This window comes from Sturnira hondurensis, unplaced genomic scaffold (assembly GCF_014824575.4).
Source record: "Sturnira hondurensis isolate 20B ecotype Veracruz unplaced genomic scaffold, ASM1482457v3 Scaffold0004136, whole genome shotgun sequence".
Taxonomy (NCBI): Eukaryota; Metazoa; Chordata; class Mammalia; order Chiroptera; family Phyllostomidae; genus Sturnira; species Sturnira hondurensis.
The window spans coordinates 8,632,741-8,649,735 of record NW_028076767.1 but is presented as its reverse complement, the minus strand read 5'-3'; the positions used below and the strand labels follow the sequence as shown (position 1 = coordinate 8,649,735).

The 16,995-nt window shown below is 38.5% G+C and overlaps 1 protein-coding gene across 2 annotated transcripts in view; it reads left to right on the top strand.

Moving 5' to 3' along the window:
- The window catches only part of MOB4 (MOB family member 4, phocein), a 56,251-nt gene that overhangs the window by 26,795 nt on the left and 12,461 nt on the right, over positions 1–16,995 (top strand). For both annotated transcript variants that reach the window (XM_037043695.1, XM_037043694.1), the window contains one exon: positions 14,016–14,116. In XM_037043695.1, coding sequence (XP_036899590.1) covers positions 14,016–14,116 — 101 coding nt within the window. The remainder of the gene's footprint in view (positions 1–14,015; positions 14,117–16,995) is intronic.

The following is a 16,995-nucleotide window of genomic DNA, read 5'->3' as shown; positions in this document are numbered from 1 at the left end:
ATGTCTTTCAATTCATATATGTAGGTCTTCTTTACCTGAAGCAATGTTTTGTAGTTTTCAGTCTACAAGTATATAACTGCTTTATTTAAATTTATTCCTGGATACAGTTGATTCTTGAACAACGTGGGGATTAGAGGCACTGACTGACCGCTTGCACAGGTGAAAATTCACTTGTAATTTTTGACTCCTTCAAAACTTACTACTAGTAGCCAGTTGTTGACTGGAAATCTTACTGATAACATAAAGAGTTGGTTAGCACATACTTTGTGTTATATGTATTATATACTATTTTTACAATAAACTAGAAGAAAGAAAATGTTACTAAGAAAAATCATAAGGACAATAAATTTATTTATACCATATATTGAAAAAAATTTGTGTGTAAATGGACCTGTATGGTTCAAACTGTGTTGTTCAAGGGTCAGCTGTATTTTAATCTTTTTTTTTAAAAAAATTTTTTATTTGTTTATCTTTAGAGGGGAAGGGAAGGAGAGAGGGAGAGAAATCTCAGTGTATGGTTGCTTCTCATGTGTCCCCCACTGGGAACTGGCCTGCAATCCAGGCATGTGCCCTGACTGGGAATCAAACCGCGATCCTCTGGTTCGCAGGCCCGAGCTCAATCCACTGAGCTACACCAGCCAGGGCTGTATTTTATTCTTTTGAATACTATTATAGATGAATTTGTTTTCTTAATTTCTTTTTTGGACTGTTTAGTGAAGGTGTATGGAAACATAACTGATTATTATAAATTGGTCTTGTATCCTGCTACTTTGCTGATTTATTTATTAGTTTTATTAGCTTTGCTGTGGATTCCTTGGATTTCTATAAGGATCATGTCATCTTTGAATAAAGATAGCCTTTCATTTAATTTTTTTTCTTGTTTAATTATTCTGGCTAGAACTTTAGTACAAGGTTGAAGGGCAGTGGTGGAATCAGGCATATTTGTGCCATTTCTGATTTTACTACACTTGATCTTAGCCAAAAGGCCAAGAAGCGATGTGTCATTTCTGATTTTAGAAGAAAACCTTTTATTCTTTCACCATTCAGTATGATGTTACCTGTGACTTTTTTATAAATGCCCTTCATTATATTGAGGAAGTTCTCTTTTCTGTACCTGTTTTTTGGAGTGTTTTTATCATGAAAAGGTGTTGGATATTGTCAAATATCTTTTCTGCTTTAATTAAGATGATTGTGTATTTTCCCCTTTGTATTTTATGTAGTATATTCATATATTAATTAATACATTGAAATGGCATACATTGATTTGCTTAAAATGTTGAACCACCCCTTATTTCTTTCAGCTTTCTTTTGATTCATGTTCATATGGTATATCTATTTCCATCCTTTTACTTTTAACCTACCTGCATCATAGTTGGGTGGTAATTCTTTGTTCTTTCTGATATTCTTTGACTTTTAACTGGTATATTTAGGCCATTTAATATATACATTTTTTTATTTAAAAGATTTTATTTATTTATTAGAGAAAGGGGAAGGGAGGGAGAAAGAAAGAGAGAGAAACATCATGTGTGGTTGCCTCTTGCTTACCTCCTACTGGGGCCTGACCTGGCATGTGACCCAGGCATGTATCCTAACTGGGAATCCAACCCGTGACCCTTTGGTTCGTGAGACGGTGCTCAATCCACTGAGCCACACCAACCAGGGCTAGACCATTTAATATTAATGTAGTTATTGATAGGTATGTTTAGATTCATGTATACCATTTTATTAGTTGTTTTCAGTTCCCTGTGTTTTTTGTTCCTGTTTCTGCTTTGCTGCCTTTTTATGGATTGTTTGAACATTTTGGCATTCTATTTTAATTTATTCTAATTTTGACCATATCTCTATATAATTTTTTGATGATTGCTCTAGACAGTACTAAATACATACTTACCTTCTTTAAAAAAAATCCTCACCTGAGGATATGGTTTTATTGATTTTTTTAGAGAGAGAGGAAGGGAGAGAGAGAGGGAGACAGACAGACAGACAGACATTGATGTGAGAGAGAAACATTGATCGGTTGCCTCCTGTTTCACCCCAACTGGAGGTCGAATTCACCACATAGGTATGTGCCCTGACTGGGAATCAAACCCCTGAAGCCTTTTGGTGTATGGGACAGTGCTCCAACCGAGTCACCTGTTCAGGGCCATGCTTAACTTCCCACAGTCTACTTAAAATCAATATTTCACCACTTTGATTGAAGTGTAGAAACTACCATTATATAGAGCCCTTTACCCTCCCTTTTTGCTATATTGGTCTGTATGTGTGGCACCTGTGTTCTTGGAAACCCTGTCAGACAATGTTATATTTTTTGCTTTTATTTGCCGAACATATTTTAAAGAACTTAAGAGGAGAATGGTCTATTATACATATACCCAAATAATAATTTCTGTTGTTCCTGATACTCTTAGTTTCTTTCTGGTAATGTTTTTTCCTTCTAGCTGAAGGTCTTCCTTTAGCAATTATTTTTGAGCAGTCTGCTGGCCAGGAACTCTCCTTAGTTTTCTCTCATTTGGAAATGTTGACAGTTCCCTTTTTTATCGGCACTTTAAAAATGTGCCATTCCCTCCTGTCTTTTGAGTTCTGATGAGAAAGCTGCAGTTATTTGAATCCTTATTCTGTAGATCATGTGTTGGTTTTTTTCTGACTTTATTTTTTTAAAGAAAGTCTTTTTTCTTTAAGATTTTATTTATTTTTAGATGGGAGAAAGAGAGGGAGAGAAACATCAGTGTATTGTTGCCTCTTGAGTGCCCCCTATTGGGGTCCTGTCTCACAACCCAGACATACGCCCTCACTGGAAGTCGATCCAGCCATCCTTCTGTTAGCAGGCCGGCACTTAATCCACTGAGCTACACCAGTCAGGGCTGACTTTTTTTAAAAAAAATAGTTTGATGTATTTTAATTGCAAACTTACAAGAACAGCACAGAAGACAACATTAAAAATATGGGCAACTCAGAAAACTATTGTGAGTGGATAGAATCTACTGTATGATAAAAATTCATTTAGTTGCCATCAGTAAGAAATTTACTCGCTTAAAAATTCAAATGCTGGCATCATCCATAAAAATTTAAGAGGTGTATTTCTGTTGTTGTAAAGTTAAACTGCTAAAACTTGTTTACTGAAACATTTTTTAAAATATTTTATTTCTTTATCTTAGAGGGGAAGGGAAGGGGAGAGAGAGAGAGAGAGAGAGAGAAATATCAATGTATGGTTGCCTCTCATTCGTCCCCTGCCGGGAACTGGCCTGCAACCCAGGCATGTGCCCTGACGGGGAATCGAACCGCGATCGTGTGGTTCACAGGCCCACGCTCAATTCACTGAGCTACACCAACCAGGGCTTCTGAAACATTTTGACTTGCATTAATGCTTTATGTCCTTGCATTTATATTTTAAAAAGTCCACACGCAAATAAAAATGGAAAAACTGCCAATACCTGATTTCTCTCACTTATTTTCCACTTGCAGTCATATACTTAGGTGCTTTTTGACTCCCTGGAAAAATATATCTAACGTTCAGAACTACCAATAACACGGAGAAGAGAGTTTTTTATAAAAGAATAAAATGTTTCCCATCATAGTGTATTCTTTTTTTTTTTTTAAAGATTTTATTTGTTTATCTTTACGGGGGAACGGAAGGAGAGAGGGAGAGAAACATCAATGTATGGTTGCCTTTCGTGCGTCCTCTGCTGGGAGTTGCCCTGCAGGGAACTGGCCTGCAACCCAGGCATGTGCCCTGACTGGGAATTGAACCACGATCCTCTGATTCGCAGGCCCGTGCTCAATCCACTGAGCTACACCAGCCAGGGCTCCATCATAGTGTATTCTTAAGTATGCTTTCCATGTATGTGGTATGCTAGCTGGATGTCTTTTGGCATAGATAGTATACAGGTTGGTGTCTTCAAAAAGGCCAACCTGATAGGCCTCACTTGCCTCCTGCAAAGCACCAGTAACTACACTTTGGAAGCACAGAAATCTCGAGCAATTTTTTGCACCAGAGGCTGGAAGGAAAGTTGACGAATCAGAAGTTCAGTTGACTTCTGATAACATCTGATATCACGAAGTACCACAGTACCAGGCTTGTAACATGAGGTTTCTTCACCCCTCCAGTAGAAGGCGCACTCTTGCAAGCAGCTTTGGTAGCCATTTGTTTCCTTGGTGCTTTTCTAGTGGTTGATTTGGATTTGCTGGCAGCCTGCTTCTTACCAGCGACAGTATAGAGACCTCTTTACTTACCCCCTTCTCCTTTGGCTGGAGCTCAGAGAGCTACAGGAGAAACTGGCATTAGAGAGCGATGACTGAGGCTTTGAACACATTTTCTCTGACTTCTTTATCTGTAGTTTCTGACAGTTTAGGTGTCTCGTTTGGATTTCTTTGGGTTTTCCTGTTTGGTGTTCACTCTGCTTATTTTTATTGTGATTATATGTGTACCTATATATATCTGTGTATATATACATGTATATATGTATATATTGTATGTGTGTATATATACACATAAATATATAGTATTTGGCACAAATAATGCCCCTCCTTTGTTATAAAATCTTTTATTACAAAATCATAAGCATATAATTTTGTAACATAACAATATCACACTAAAGCACACCATAGGACATTTTAGGTGAAATGTTCAAATTGCTCTTCATCTTGTGTGAGACATTCACATAGCCTACCAACTACACTCAAGCAGGTGTTAACTTCTACTGGACCCTGTGTATATAAGATTTATTATTTTTGCCATTTTAAGTGTACAGTTTTATGGAGTTAAGTACATGCACAGTTGTGCAGCCATTACCACTTTCATTGTCTCAAGAACTTTTCATCTTCCCCACCTGAAACTCTGTACCCAGTAAATAATAATAATTCCCCGTTAGCCATTTATTTTCTTGAATTTGTAGGTTTACATGGTTTCCTAAGTTGGAAACCTTTTAGCCTTTGTTTCTTCTGATACATTTTTTAGCACCACATTTTTTTGTGCGCGCGACTCTAGTGACATGACTTTTATTTTCTTTTATTTTTTCTTATATCCTTGCCTGAGGAGGACATGCTTATTGATTTTAGAGAAAGAGGAAGGAAGGTGGGGAGAGAGAGAAAGAGAAACATCAATCAGTCGCCTTTCCCATGCGTTCCCACTGGCACCGAACCCACAACCTAAGCATGTGGCTTTGCTGGGAATCAAATCCACAACCCTGTAGTTTACAGTACAATGCTCCATCCAACTGAGCCACACTGGCCAGGGCTGGTAATGTGACTTTTTTTTAAAAGTACAGTATATTTTATTGATTATGCTATCCCATTTTTTTTTACAGTTATCCCATTTTTTTCTCTCCTTTATCCCTCTCTGCCATGCACCACCCCACCCTCCAGCTTTCCCCCCTTGCCTTTGTTCATGTCCATGGGTTGTACATATAAGTTCTTTAGCTTCTCCATTTCCTATACTATTCTTAACCTCCCCCTGTCTATTTTGTACCTACCAATTATGTGTCTCATTTTCTGTACCTTTCCCCCTCCCACCTCTCCCTCCCTACTGATAACCCTCCATGTGATCTCCATTTCTGCAATTCTCTTCCTGTTCTAGTTGTTTGCTTAGTTCCCCCCCCCGCCCCCCGCTTAGGTTCAGTTGTTGATAGATGTGAGTTTGTTGTCATTTTACTGTTCATAGTTTTGATATTCTTTCTTTTTCTTAGGTAAGTCCCTTTAACATTTCATATAATAAGGGCTTGATGATAGTCTTTTAGTTTTACCTCGTCTGGGAAGCACTTTATCTGCCCTTCCATTCTAAATGATAGCTTTGCTGGATAGAGTAATCTTGGATGTAGGTCCTTGCCTTTCATGACTTGAAATACTTCTTTCCAGCCCCTTCTTGCTTGCAAGGTTTCATATGAGAAATGGGAACTGCTTTGTAGGTAACTGTTTCCTTTTCTCTTGCTGCTTTTAAGATTCTGTCCTTATCCTTAATCTTGGGTAACTTAATTATGGTGTGCCTTGGTATGTTTCTTCTTGGATCCAACTTCTTCCTTCTGTTCCAGCTGGATGTTTATTTCTCCCTTTTGTCCAAATCGGTTTTTTTCTAAAATATATTTTATTGATTATACTATGACAGTTGTTCTATTCCCCCCTTCATTCCCCTCCACCCTGCACACCCCCTCCCCCACCATTCCCCCCCTTTAGTTTATAACCACGTGTCTCAAGTTCTTTAGATTCTATATTTCCCCCACTATTCTTGCCCCCCCCATCTATTTTCTACCTACTGTCTATGCTGTTTTCTGTACCTTCTCCCCCCTTCTCCTCCTCCCACTCCCCTGTTGCTAACCCTCCACATGTTCTTCATTTCTGATCTAGCTGTCCTCTTGGTTTGCTTTTGTTTTAGGTGTGGTTGTTAATAACTGTGAGTTTGCTGTCCTTTTCACTGTTCATATTTTTCATCTTTTTCTTAGATAAGTCCCTTTAGCATTTCCTATAATAAGGACTTGGTGATGATGAACTCCTTGAATTTGATCTTATCTGAGAAGCACTTTATCTGTCCTTCCATTCTAAATGAAAGCTTTATTGGATAGAGCAGTCTTGGATGTAGGTCTTTGGATTTCATGACTTGGAATACTTCCAGCTCCTTCTTGCCTGTAAGGTCTCTTTTGAGAAATCCGCTGACAGTCTGATGGGAACTCCTTTGTAGGTGACTGTCCCCTTATCTCTTGCTGCTTCTAGGATTCTCTCCTTCATTTTAATCTTGGCTAGTGTAATTATGATGTGCCTTGGTGTGTTCCTTCTTGGGTCCAAATTCTTTGGGACTCTGAGCTTCCTGGATTTCCCGGAATTCTATTTCCTTTGCCAGACTGGGGAAGTTCTCCTTTATTATTTGTTCAAATAAGTTTTCCACTCATGGCTGTTTCTTTGCCTCTTCTGGTACCCCTAAATTCGGATGTTGGAACGTTTAAAGATGTCCTGGAGGTTCCTAAGCCTCTCCTCATTTTTTTGAATTCTTGTTTCTTCATTTTTTTCTGGTTGAATGTTTCATTCTTCCTTCTGGTCCACTCTATTGATTTGAGTCCCAGTTTCCTTTCCATCACTAGTGGTTTCCTCTGCATTTCCCTTCATTTCAATTAGTTTAGCCTTCATATGTTCCTCTAATTTGTGACTATAATCAACCAGTTATGTGAGCATCCTGATCACCAGTGTTTTGAACTGTGCACCTGAGAGGTTCACTATTTCTTGGTTGCCTAGAGTTATCGGCTCTGGGGCTTTAGGTTCTTCTTGAGCCATATTTTGTACTGTTCGTGCCTGTTACATATGAGGAGCGGAGCCCTAGGTGTTCACCAGGGCGGGGCAACTCAGTCTCTGGGTTGTGACACTGTATGTGGGGGTGGGGTCAAAGGAAATCAATGGCAGTCCCCTCTGCCACCTCCCGCCGCTGGGGCCGCGTGGTCTGTCCCACTGCGCGTGAATGTGTGACCATGGTCAGCCTGCTGCCTTGCGCCCTCACTGGGTTCGCTGGGTCTGTCTCACTGCTCATGCCTCTGCTGGTTTATCTGTGCGCGAATTTGTGACTGTGGTCAGCCTGCCACCCCTCGCCGAGTCCGTGATGCTACCCCGGCTGCCTGCACGCCTGGGTTGGGGGATCTTTCCTGCCTGACCCCGCTGCGCTGCTGGCTCCATCCCTCTTACCGGTCTCGGTTGTTGGACTTCCATATAGTTCGATTTTCTGTTATTTGGCTGCGTCTTTGTTTACTAAACCTTTGTTGTATTCAAACTTGGATGTGGGAGAAGGCACTGTGTTTCCACCTCCATCTTGGTGGAAGTCCCCCCAAATCGTTGGTTTGAATCCATATTTCCTTTCACTGTTGGTTCCCTGTATATTTTTCTTTATTTCACTTTTCACAGTCTTCACTTCTTCCTCTATTTTGTGACCATATTCATTTCTGTGAGCATTCACATGTAATAGGTTAGTTATCTCCTTGTTGTTTAGTTGTTTTTCTGGAGTTTTTATTCTTTCATTTGAGCCATATTTCTTTGACTCGGTGCACCTGTTATACTGTAAGGGACGGAGTCTTAGGTATTCACCAGCACAAGGCAACCTTCTTCACTGCATTGTGGCACTGTATATGGGAGAGGGGTCAGAGAGGGAACAATGTTACTTGGTAGCTTGCTTGGCTCTCGCCCCACTTTCTGTCACTTCCTTCCCTCAAGCAAATTGAGCCCTTCTGGTGTTGACTCCCAGGAGGATGGGTTTGTGTATGTTCTAGGACCTGTGGGTCTCTCCAGTGGACACTCCTGAGACCAGGAATTTCTCCTGCCACTGCAACCCTTACAGATTTTTACAGGCAGAGGTTTTGAGGCTTTATTTCCCCATGCTGGAACCCAGGGTTGCACAGTTTGTCTTGCTCCCCAGTTGTTCCTCCTGGTTTGTCCAGGAATGTGGGATATCCTGCTCTGGCAGCTGCCAATTTGCTCACCATGATCTACTAGCCGCTGCCTTGCCAGGCGTCCTCTCAGCCCTGGTTGCTTGTCTCCACCCCTCCTGCTGGTCTGGATGAATGTTTCTTCTTTAAATCCTTGGTTGTTGGACTTCCATACAGTTTGATTTTCTGGCAGTTCTTATTGTTTTTTATTTTTAAGTTTGTTGTTTTTCTTTTGGTTGTGTGAGGAAGTGAAGTGTCTCTGCCTACACCTCCATCTTGGTTGGAACTTAGTGACATGACTTTTAACTCTATTGTTGTCTCACAAGTCCTGAGGCTCTGTTTATTATTTTTGTTGTCATTTTTTTCTTCCATTTTTATTTTTGGTGTTCAGATTGGATAATTGCTGTTTATTTATTATCAAGTTTATTGACTCTGCTATATCATTTCCGTTCTGCTGTTGACTCCAGTGAGTGTCTTATTTTGGTTACTGTATTTTTCAGTTCTGGAATTTCCATTTGGCTCCAGGTATTTCTTTGCTGATACTTTTGTTTTGAGTGTTTGTGATTTTCAATTAAGTATTTTCATAATAGCTGCTATAAATATAAACTCTTTGTCAAGTAATACCAACATCTGTATCATCTTGTCATTGGTGCCTTGTAACTGTTTTTTCCCCATGATAATTGAGATTTTTGTGTATTCTTTGTATGCCAAATAATTCTGGATTATATCCTAGACATTTTGAATATTATGTTGAGACTCTGGTCTTATTTGACCCAGTGGAGAATGTGATGTTTTCTTTATAGCAGGCATTTGATCTGGTTAGATACCGACTAGATACCTAACTTGCAGTTAGATACTGCAAGTTCCGACCCAACTGAGGTTTCAATGTCAGTTTAGTTTTCAAAACCTTTGCATTACTCCTTTAGTGGTTGTGTGTGTACACCAACCTGTGGTCAGCCTAGTTGGAGGTATATCCATTAGCTCAGTTCTTAAAGCCTATTAGACTCGAATTAGGATCAGATCTGTGCCTGTACTCACACACAGATCAGATTCCAGCCTGGGAGTTCACAAACAGCTTAATGAGATTACTTTTTTGAGCTTCTTTGTTTCTTCTGTCTATATGATACTTTCAGGCCGCACCTTATTGGTCCCCTAGCCTGAAACCATTCCTGGAATTGTGCTGCAGTTGTGGGAAAGCAAAGAGAGAAAAACAGGCTTAGGTCTTAGCAGTAAATGGAAAGGAAGGGTTCTCTTCCTCAGAATTTTGCCCTTTATTTTTCTGTTGCCAGCTACTTTTGCTGTCCCTGTGGAATTGTCTCAGGCCTAGGCAATGGAGAAAAAGGAGAGGGGGAAAAATCCAGGTGATTTATTTCACTCACTTTGAGCTTTAGGAGTTCCTTTTTCCATTCCTTAAGCAAGAACTAAATATTGATAGTTTCTCTTGTATCAATTCACAACAAGAGTGCTGATTTGTTTGTTTGTTTTATACTGAATTGAGTTCAGGCCAGGGGATATCAGAGATGAAAATACACACACACAGCAAACATACTGCCAGTTCTTTGGTAGTTTGAATTCTGATTTTTTTTACTGCTCCTCTTTCTGATACTTGCTTTTCAGAGACCTCATATAGCTTCATTGTGCATTCTGACCAGATTTTTATAGTTTTGTTCAGTGGGAGAGGAAGGTTGATATGTGCTTATTCCATCTTACCCCAAACTGGAAAAAATAAAATGATTTTTTGCATAGTGTTTTATTACTATGTATTTTATTCTTCTCAAATGATTTCTAAAAACTGCTTTAGGAAAAAAGTCATAAAATAATAGTACTAGTTTATTATACTTATAGCCCACAGGAATAAATCACACATATCTCTGCCTTTTTCATGACATAGGATTTATGCCTTCTTTTTAAAAAAAAAAGGTTTTATTTATTTATTTATTTAAATTTTATTTATTTATTTACCTTTAGAGGGGAAGGGGAGAGGGAGAGAAACATCAATGTATGGTTGCCTTTTGTGCGTCCCCTGCTGGGAGTTGGCCTGCAGGGAACCGGCCTGCAACCCAGGTATGTGCCCTGACTGGGAATCGAACCACGATCCTCTGGTTCGCAGGCCTGTGCTCAATCCACTGAGCTACATCAGCCAGGGCTATTTATTTATTTTTAGAGAGAGGGAAAGGGAGGGAGAACGAGAGAGAGAGAAAAATCGATGTATGAGAGGTACATCATTTGGTTGCCTCTCACACGTCCTCAGCTGGGGACCTGGCCTGCAGCCCAGGCATGTACCCTGACTGGAAATCCAACAGGCTGACTTTCAGTTCATAGGCCTGTCATCAATCTACTGAACCACACCAATCAGGGCGCCTTCTTTATTTCTTTAGTCCCCATCTGAGGACATTTTTCATAGCTTCTTTTTAGAGGGAGAGGAAGGGAAAGAGAAACATTGATGCAAGAGAGGAGCATCCATTGGTTGCCTCCTGTATGACCCCAGACAGGGGATTGGATTGTAACCTAGTTATGTGCTCTGGATTGAGAATTGAACCTGTAACCTTTTGGTTATGGGATGATGTTCCAACCTACTGAGCCATTTGGGCCAGGGCTCATGCCTTTTCTTTTTTTAAGATTTTATTTATTTATCTTTAGAGGGGAAGGAGAGAGGGAGAGTAACATCAATGTATGGTTGCCTTTTGTGTGTCCCTGCTGGTAGTTAGCCTGCAAGGAACTGGCCTGCAACCCAGGCATGTGCCCTGACTGGGAATCGAACCGCGATCGTGTGGTTTGCAGGCCCGTGCTCAATCCACTGAGCTACGCCAGCCAGGGCTCATGCCTTTTTTTTTTTNTATTCTTCTCAAATGATTTCTAAAAACTGCTTTAGGAAAAAAGTCATAAAATAATAGTACTAGTTTATTATACTTATAGCCCACAGGAATAAATCACACATATCTCTGCCTTTTTCATGACATAGGATTTATGCCGCCTTTTTAAAAAAAAAGGTTTTATTTATTTATTTATTTAAATTGTATTTATTTATTTACCTTTAGAGGGGAGGGGAGAGGGAGAGAAACATCAATGTATGGTTGCCTTTTGTGCGTCCCCTGCTAGGAGTTGGCCTGCAGGGAACCAGCCTGCAACCCAGGTATGTGCCCTGACTGGGAATCGAACCATGATCCTCTGGTTCGCAGGCCTGTGCTCAATCCACTGAGCTACATCAACCAGGGCTATTTATTTATTTTTAGAGAGAGGGAAAGGGAGGGAGAACGAGAGAGGGAGAAAAATCGATGTATGAGAGGTACATCATTTGGTTGCCTCTCACACGTCCTCAACTGGGGACCTGGCCTGCAGCCCAGGCATGTACCCTGACTGGAAATCCAACAGGCTGCCTTTCAGTTCATAGGCCTGTCGTCAATCTACTGAACCACACCAATCAGGGCGCCTTCTTTATTTCTTTAGTCCCCATCTGAGGACATTTTTCATAGCTTCTTTTTAGAGGGAGAGGAAGGGAAAGAGAAACATTGATGCAAGAGAGGAGCATCCATTGGTTGCCTCCTGTATGACCCCAGACAGGGGATTGGATTGTAACCTAGTTATGTGCTCTGGATTGAGAATTGAACCTGTAACCTTTTGGTTATGGGATGATGTTCCAACCTACTGAGCCATTTGGGCCAGGGCTCATGCCTTTTTTTTTTTAAAGATTTTATTTATTTATCTTTAGAGGGGAAGGAGAGAGGGAGAGTAACATCAATGTATGGTTGCCTTTTGTGCGTCCCTGCTGGTAGTTAGCCTGCAGGGAACTGGCCTGCAACCCAGGCATGTGCCCTGACTGGGAATCGAACCGCGATCGTGTGGTTTGCAGGCCCGCGCTCAATCCACTGAGCTACGCCAGCCAGGGCTCATGCCTTTTTTTTTAAAATTTAATTTCAAAACTGGTATAGTATATTTTTGTGGAGGAAATGTAAAAAGCCTGGGAAGTGAGTACATACTGATAGTGGCTGAAATGGTATTTCAGGTTGATCAGGTTATGGTATCAGGTGGAAGTGGTAATGTCTTTGGAAGCTTACTGAAAAAGATTCCCTTCAAGAAATGGTAGTGAGTTAGTTCTTGGAAACATAAAGACCACTTTTATGAGGGTCTCTTCGATTTTTCTGTAGAATTCCTTAAAGATTTCAAAAGCCTGTTTCTTAAATAATAGTTGTTCACTTTATCTAGTTTCAAAAACTCTTACCATTAAAATTCACCAGCAAAAGTTTTTATTTTTTTTAAAAAATATTTTATTCATTTATCTTTAGAGGGGAAGGGAAGGAGAGAGGAAGAGAAACATCAATGTATGGTTGCTTCTTGTGCATCCCCTGCTGGGAACTGGCCCCTGCCGGGAACTGTCCTGCAACCCAGGAATGTGCCCTGACTGGGAATCGAACCTCAATTGTCTAGTTCACAGGCCCGCGCTCAATCCACTGAGCTACACCAGCCAGGGCTGCAAAAGTTTTTAGTGGTAGCCCTGACCACCTGTAGTCAGTAGGTTAGAGCATCGTCCTGATATGCCAAGTTTGCAGGTTCAGTCCCCTGTTGGGGTCCATGAGAGGCAACCGATTGATGTTTCTCTCTCACATCTGTTTCTCTTCCTCTTTTTCTCTGTTTTCCTCTCTGGAAGTAAATAAATTTAAAAAAAAAATACAATTCACAGGGTTATATAACCATAACCACAATCTAATTTTAGACCATCATCTCCCGCCAAAGAAACATTATTCCCATTAGCAGTTACCACCATTTTTCTTTTTCTCTCCCCTTCTTCCCTCAATCCTAATAGCAAGTACTATTTTTTGTCTCTATACATTTTGTCTATTCTAGATACTTTGTATTAATGGAGTCATATAGTATGTACCACAGTTGCATTTTTAAAAATATTTTTTAAATTTATTTTTGGAGAGAGGGGAGGGGAGGGAGAGAAACATCAATGTGAGAGAGCAACATTGATCAGAGGCCTCTCATACATGCCCCGACTGGGACTGAACCTGCAACCCAGGCATGTGCCCTGACCAGGAGTTGAACCAGTGACCTTTTGCTTTGCAGGACAGTGCCCAACCAACTGACCTGCAATGATTAGGGCACCACAGTTATATTTATGTTATGTGTATTTTACATTCATATGAAAATTATGGTTTGAAGTTTTGATCCCAGTTCCACTCTTGGTAAATATTGTAGGGATTTTTGTAGTAAATTCTATCCCAAAGAAATTGAACTGGAGAATAGGTAAGGGTTACCTCCTTTCTTCTGAATTACATTACATTCTCAAGGATATCTTACCGGTTCTTGAAATGATGTATAAGGAAAATAATGAAATCATTCTGAAATGACATATAAGGAGAGCAATTTTATCATAGGCTAATTGCTATAAACAAGAGTTTAGTTTTTATGGCATCTCATCATTATTATGAAATATTATTCAAGGACTAGTTGTACTAATTATGATTCTGTGCTTGGTTTTCTATTTCATTTATAACCCAAAAGTTGAACCACAAGAGCAGTTATATACTAAAAAATTATATATACATTTAACATAAGATTTATCGTTAGTATAATATTTTAACTAACTAAAAAAATAATTAACTATAAGAACTTTTTTGTTTATAGTATATTCAACAGAACATAAGAGCAGATTGTTCCAATATTGATAAAATTCTTGAACCACCAGAAGGCCAAGATGAAGGTGTATGGAAGTATGAACATTTAAGGTAAGTCCTTGTGATATATCAAAACAGTAATAATACTTCTATTAGTAAAAATAATCTTTAATATTAATGATTACAAATTATAAAGAAAATCATTATATAACTGCAGATCAAAAAGCAAATTCTAAAGCTTTTATATTTTCAGTGTTAGCAAGGTTTTCAACTTTATTTACTAATTTTTCTCTACGCTTATAGATTTGGGTCTTATTATCTTTTTATATAGTTTTCCTTAATTACATCTCACAACCACAAATGCATTATTTTCACTTACCTAAGTCATGAGTAACTCTGTTTCTCTGTAGATGTTCATAACAAGTTCCTTGTGTAGGCTTGGTATCTGATGAGTTATCTGTTAACTACTGTGAACTTCCAGTCTTCCCTTTGGTAAATACACATTAATCGTAATCCTAAAATGAGGAGTTTTGGAGCTTTTCATAATATCCTATGAGAAAATCCACGATGAGTGTATGACTCATACTTAACTAGAGTTAACTTGAGTTAACTTTAGAAGCCATTGTATCATGAAATACTAGGTTGTTTCTTGAAGTATAAACTTTGTAATATAAATGGGAGCTGGGATAAGTTGATAGGTTAAATATAGAGAATGTAGTATGGATATATGTTTATCAGGGTTTTTAAAATAATAATTATAGTAGAAATATGACTTCTCCCCAGTAAATTAGACCACATTTCCTGTGATGAGTGCCTCAACCTGTAGATTAGGTACTTTTCTTTTTGATGTTGCAGGTGTGTTGTCTAGATTTTGCAAATATATAATGTCTTGTCATAACAGTTCAGCAATTCCAAGATGCTAACATTTCTTTGTACTCTGCCAGTTTCTTGATCTGGTTTTTTAAAAATACATCTCAATTCATGATTGAAAGTATGAATATATAGATATTTCCCTATCTTTGTAAATCAAGATAGAGAACACTTTAGTGTAATATATCCTTTGTCTTATTTTAAACTTCGAAATTACTGTCTAGTAGTATTAATGATGAGAATAAGTGAGGATTTCTTCTCACTCTTTTTTATTGTGTTTTTTCCATTACCATTTAATTCCCTTTACCAACCTCTCCCAATGAGGATTTTTTATGTAGCGTAATTCCTAACAAGTGAGGGCTGATTTTAGTTTATAAGGTTTTTATTTTAGATCTAAGAAAACCTTTTTCTCCCTATTTAGCTTAGACTATGAAATATGTGTTATACAAAACTTACAAAGTTTTTCTCATGCATATTTTTTGTCCTCGTGCTATTGTTTTTACTTTTGTTGTTTTTTTCTGGAATATTAGCCAGTCTTTGGTTTTGTATTTATGCATTATATATCACATGAACATACATTTTTTGGTTCTTTATCATACTGTATACATCTTTATAGTTGACCTAGAAGAGTATACGCTCAATGTTATTGATTTGAGGCTTAATCCTTAATGTTATTGGTCAATGCATTTGATTATATTATGATGTTAATGGGAATTGGGTCCTTCGAGATTTAGTCAAATCTCCCACTTGCCCGTACTGAATCTGTGTAACTAGGAAAAGATACCCCTTCATTTAAGTGGGTGCATTCTCATGCCAGGATTCATGGCTGAGTGACTAGGTCATTAAATAACTGACTTTCAGCTCTGGCTTGTGTCTTTAGGCATACAACTTTATGTTGGTCCTGTATTGAATTAACCTGAAGTTGTTAAGTTTGCACTGTTTACCACAGTGTCCTTAAACATTTCCAAATTAGTTAAATTTTGCTGTTGGCCATAAGTGGGTTGAACTAGACGAGTGACTTGTAACAAATAAAAACATGTAACATGCAGTCTACAGATAAGGGCCAGTAAGAGGGTGATGTTGTGCGTAGTACAAAACAGTATTATTATTTGGCACCTGGAAAGGAAATAAAATTATAGACAACTTGGAAATACAACTGTTGTCTTTTTATTTGTTTGCTTCCATTGTAACATACTTCTTTTTTTAATTCTCACTCAAGGATATGTTTATTTATTTTAGAGAGGGAGGAAGGGAGAGAGAGAGAAACAAAAATACATGCCTTGAACGAGGATTGAACGTGCAACCTAACTAAGTATGTGCTCTGATGGGAATCAAGTCCACAAACTTTTAGTGTATGGGATGATGCTCCAACCAACTGAGCCACCTGCCCAGGGGTATAATGTACTTTAAATAAGTAAATAAATACAGTATTTTTTAAGTTTTTCTTTCATATACATGCATTTTTTTTTCATTCGGGACTGTTTTACCTACCGATTACATATGTTTTAGCTTTGCATTCTTAAAAACTAAAGTGTTCTCATTTGTTTGATGGGGGAACATAGTAGTGATTAACTAATTTGATAGGATTTTTAGAGAGAACACATTCAGTATTTAGACAGTTATAAAGTAAATTATCTTTGTGACATAGAGCATAAATTGCCGTAACAAATCTGTTTAAAAATGATGATTTTGGCCCAGTAGCTCAGTTAGTTAGAGCATTCTCCAAGGATGCAGTTAGAGCATCCTCCAGGGATACTCTGAGGTTGAGGGTTCCACCCCTGGTCAGGACACATGCAAGATTCAAGCAATGAATGCATAAATAAGTGGAACAACAACAAAAAACGATGTTTCTCTCTTTCTCCCCTTCCTTCCTTCTCTCTCTCTAAAAATTAGTTGAAAAAATGATGATCTCAATGGCATGGAATTTCCTCCATTATTTAAAAGTATTTTTTGAGTATGTAACTATGTTTCAAGCATTGTTTTAGCATTGTTCCAAAATGTATAATTCTCAGTTTGGAAATTTTAGAAGGAAATTATGTCATGAAAAAACACCCACAATCTGAGACAAAAGCAAGTAACAAAATTGTGATCTCAATATATTTTAATGTGTGGATAGAAAA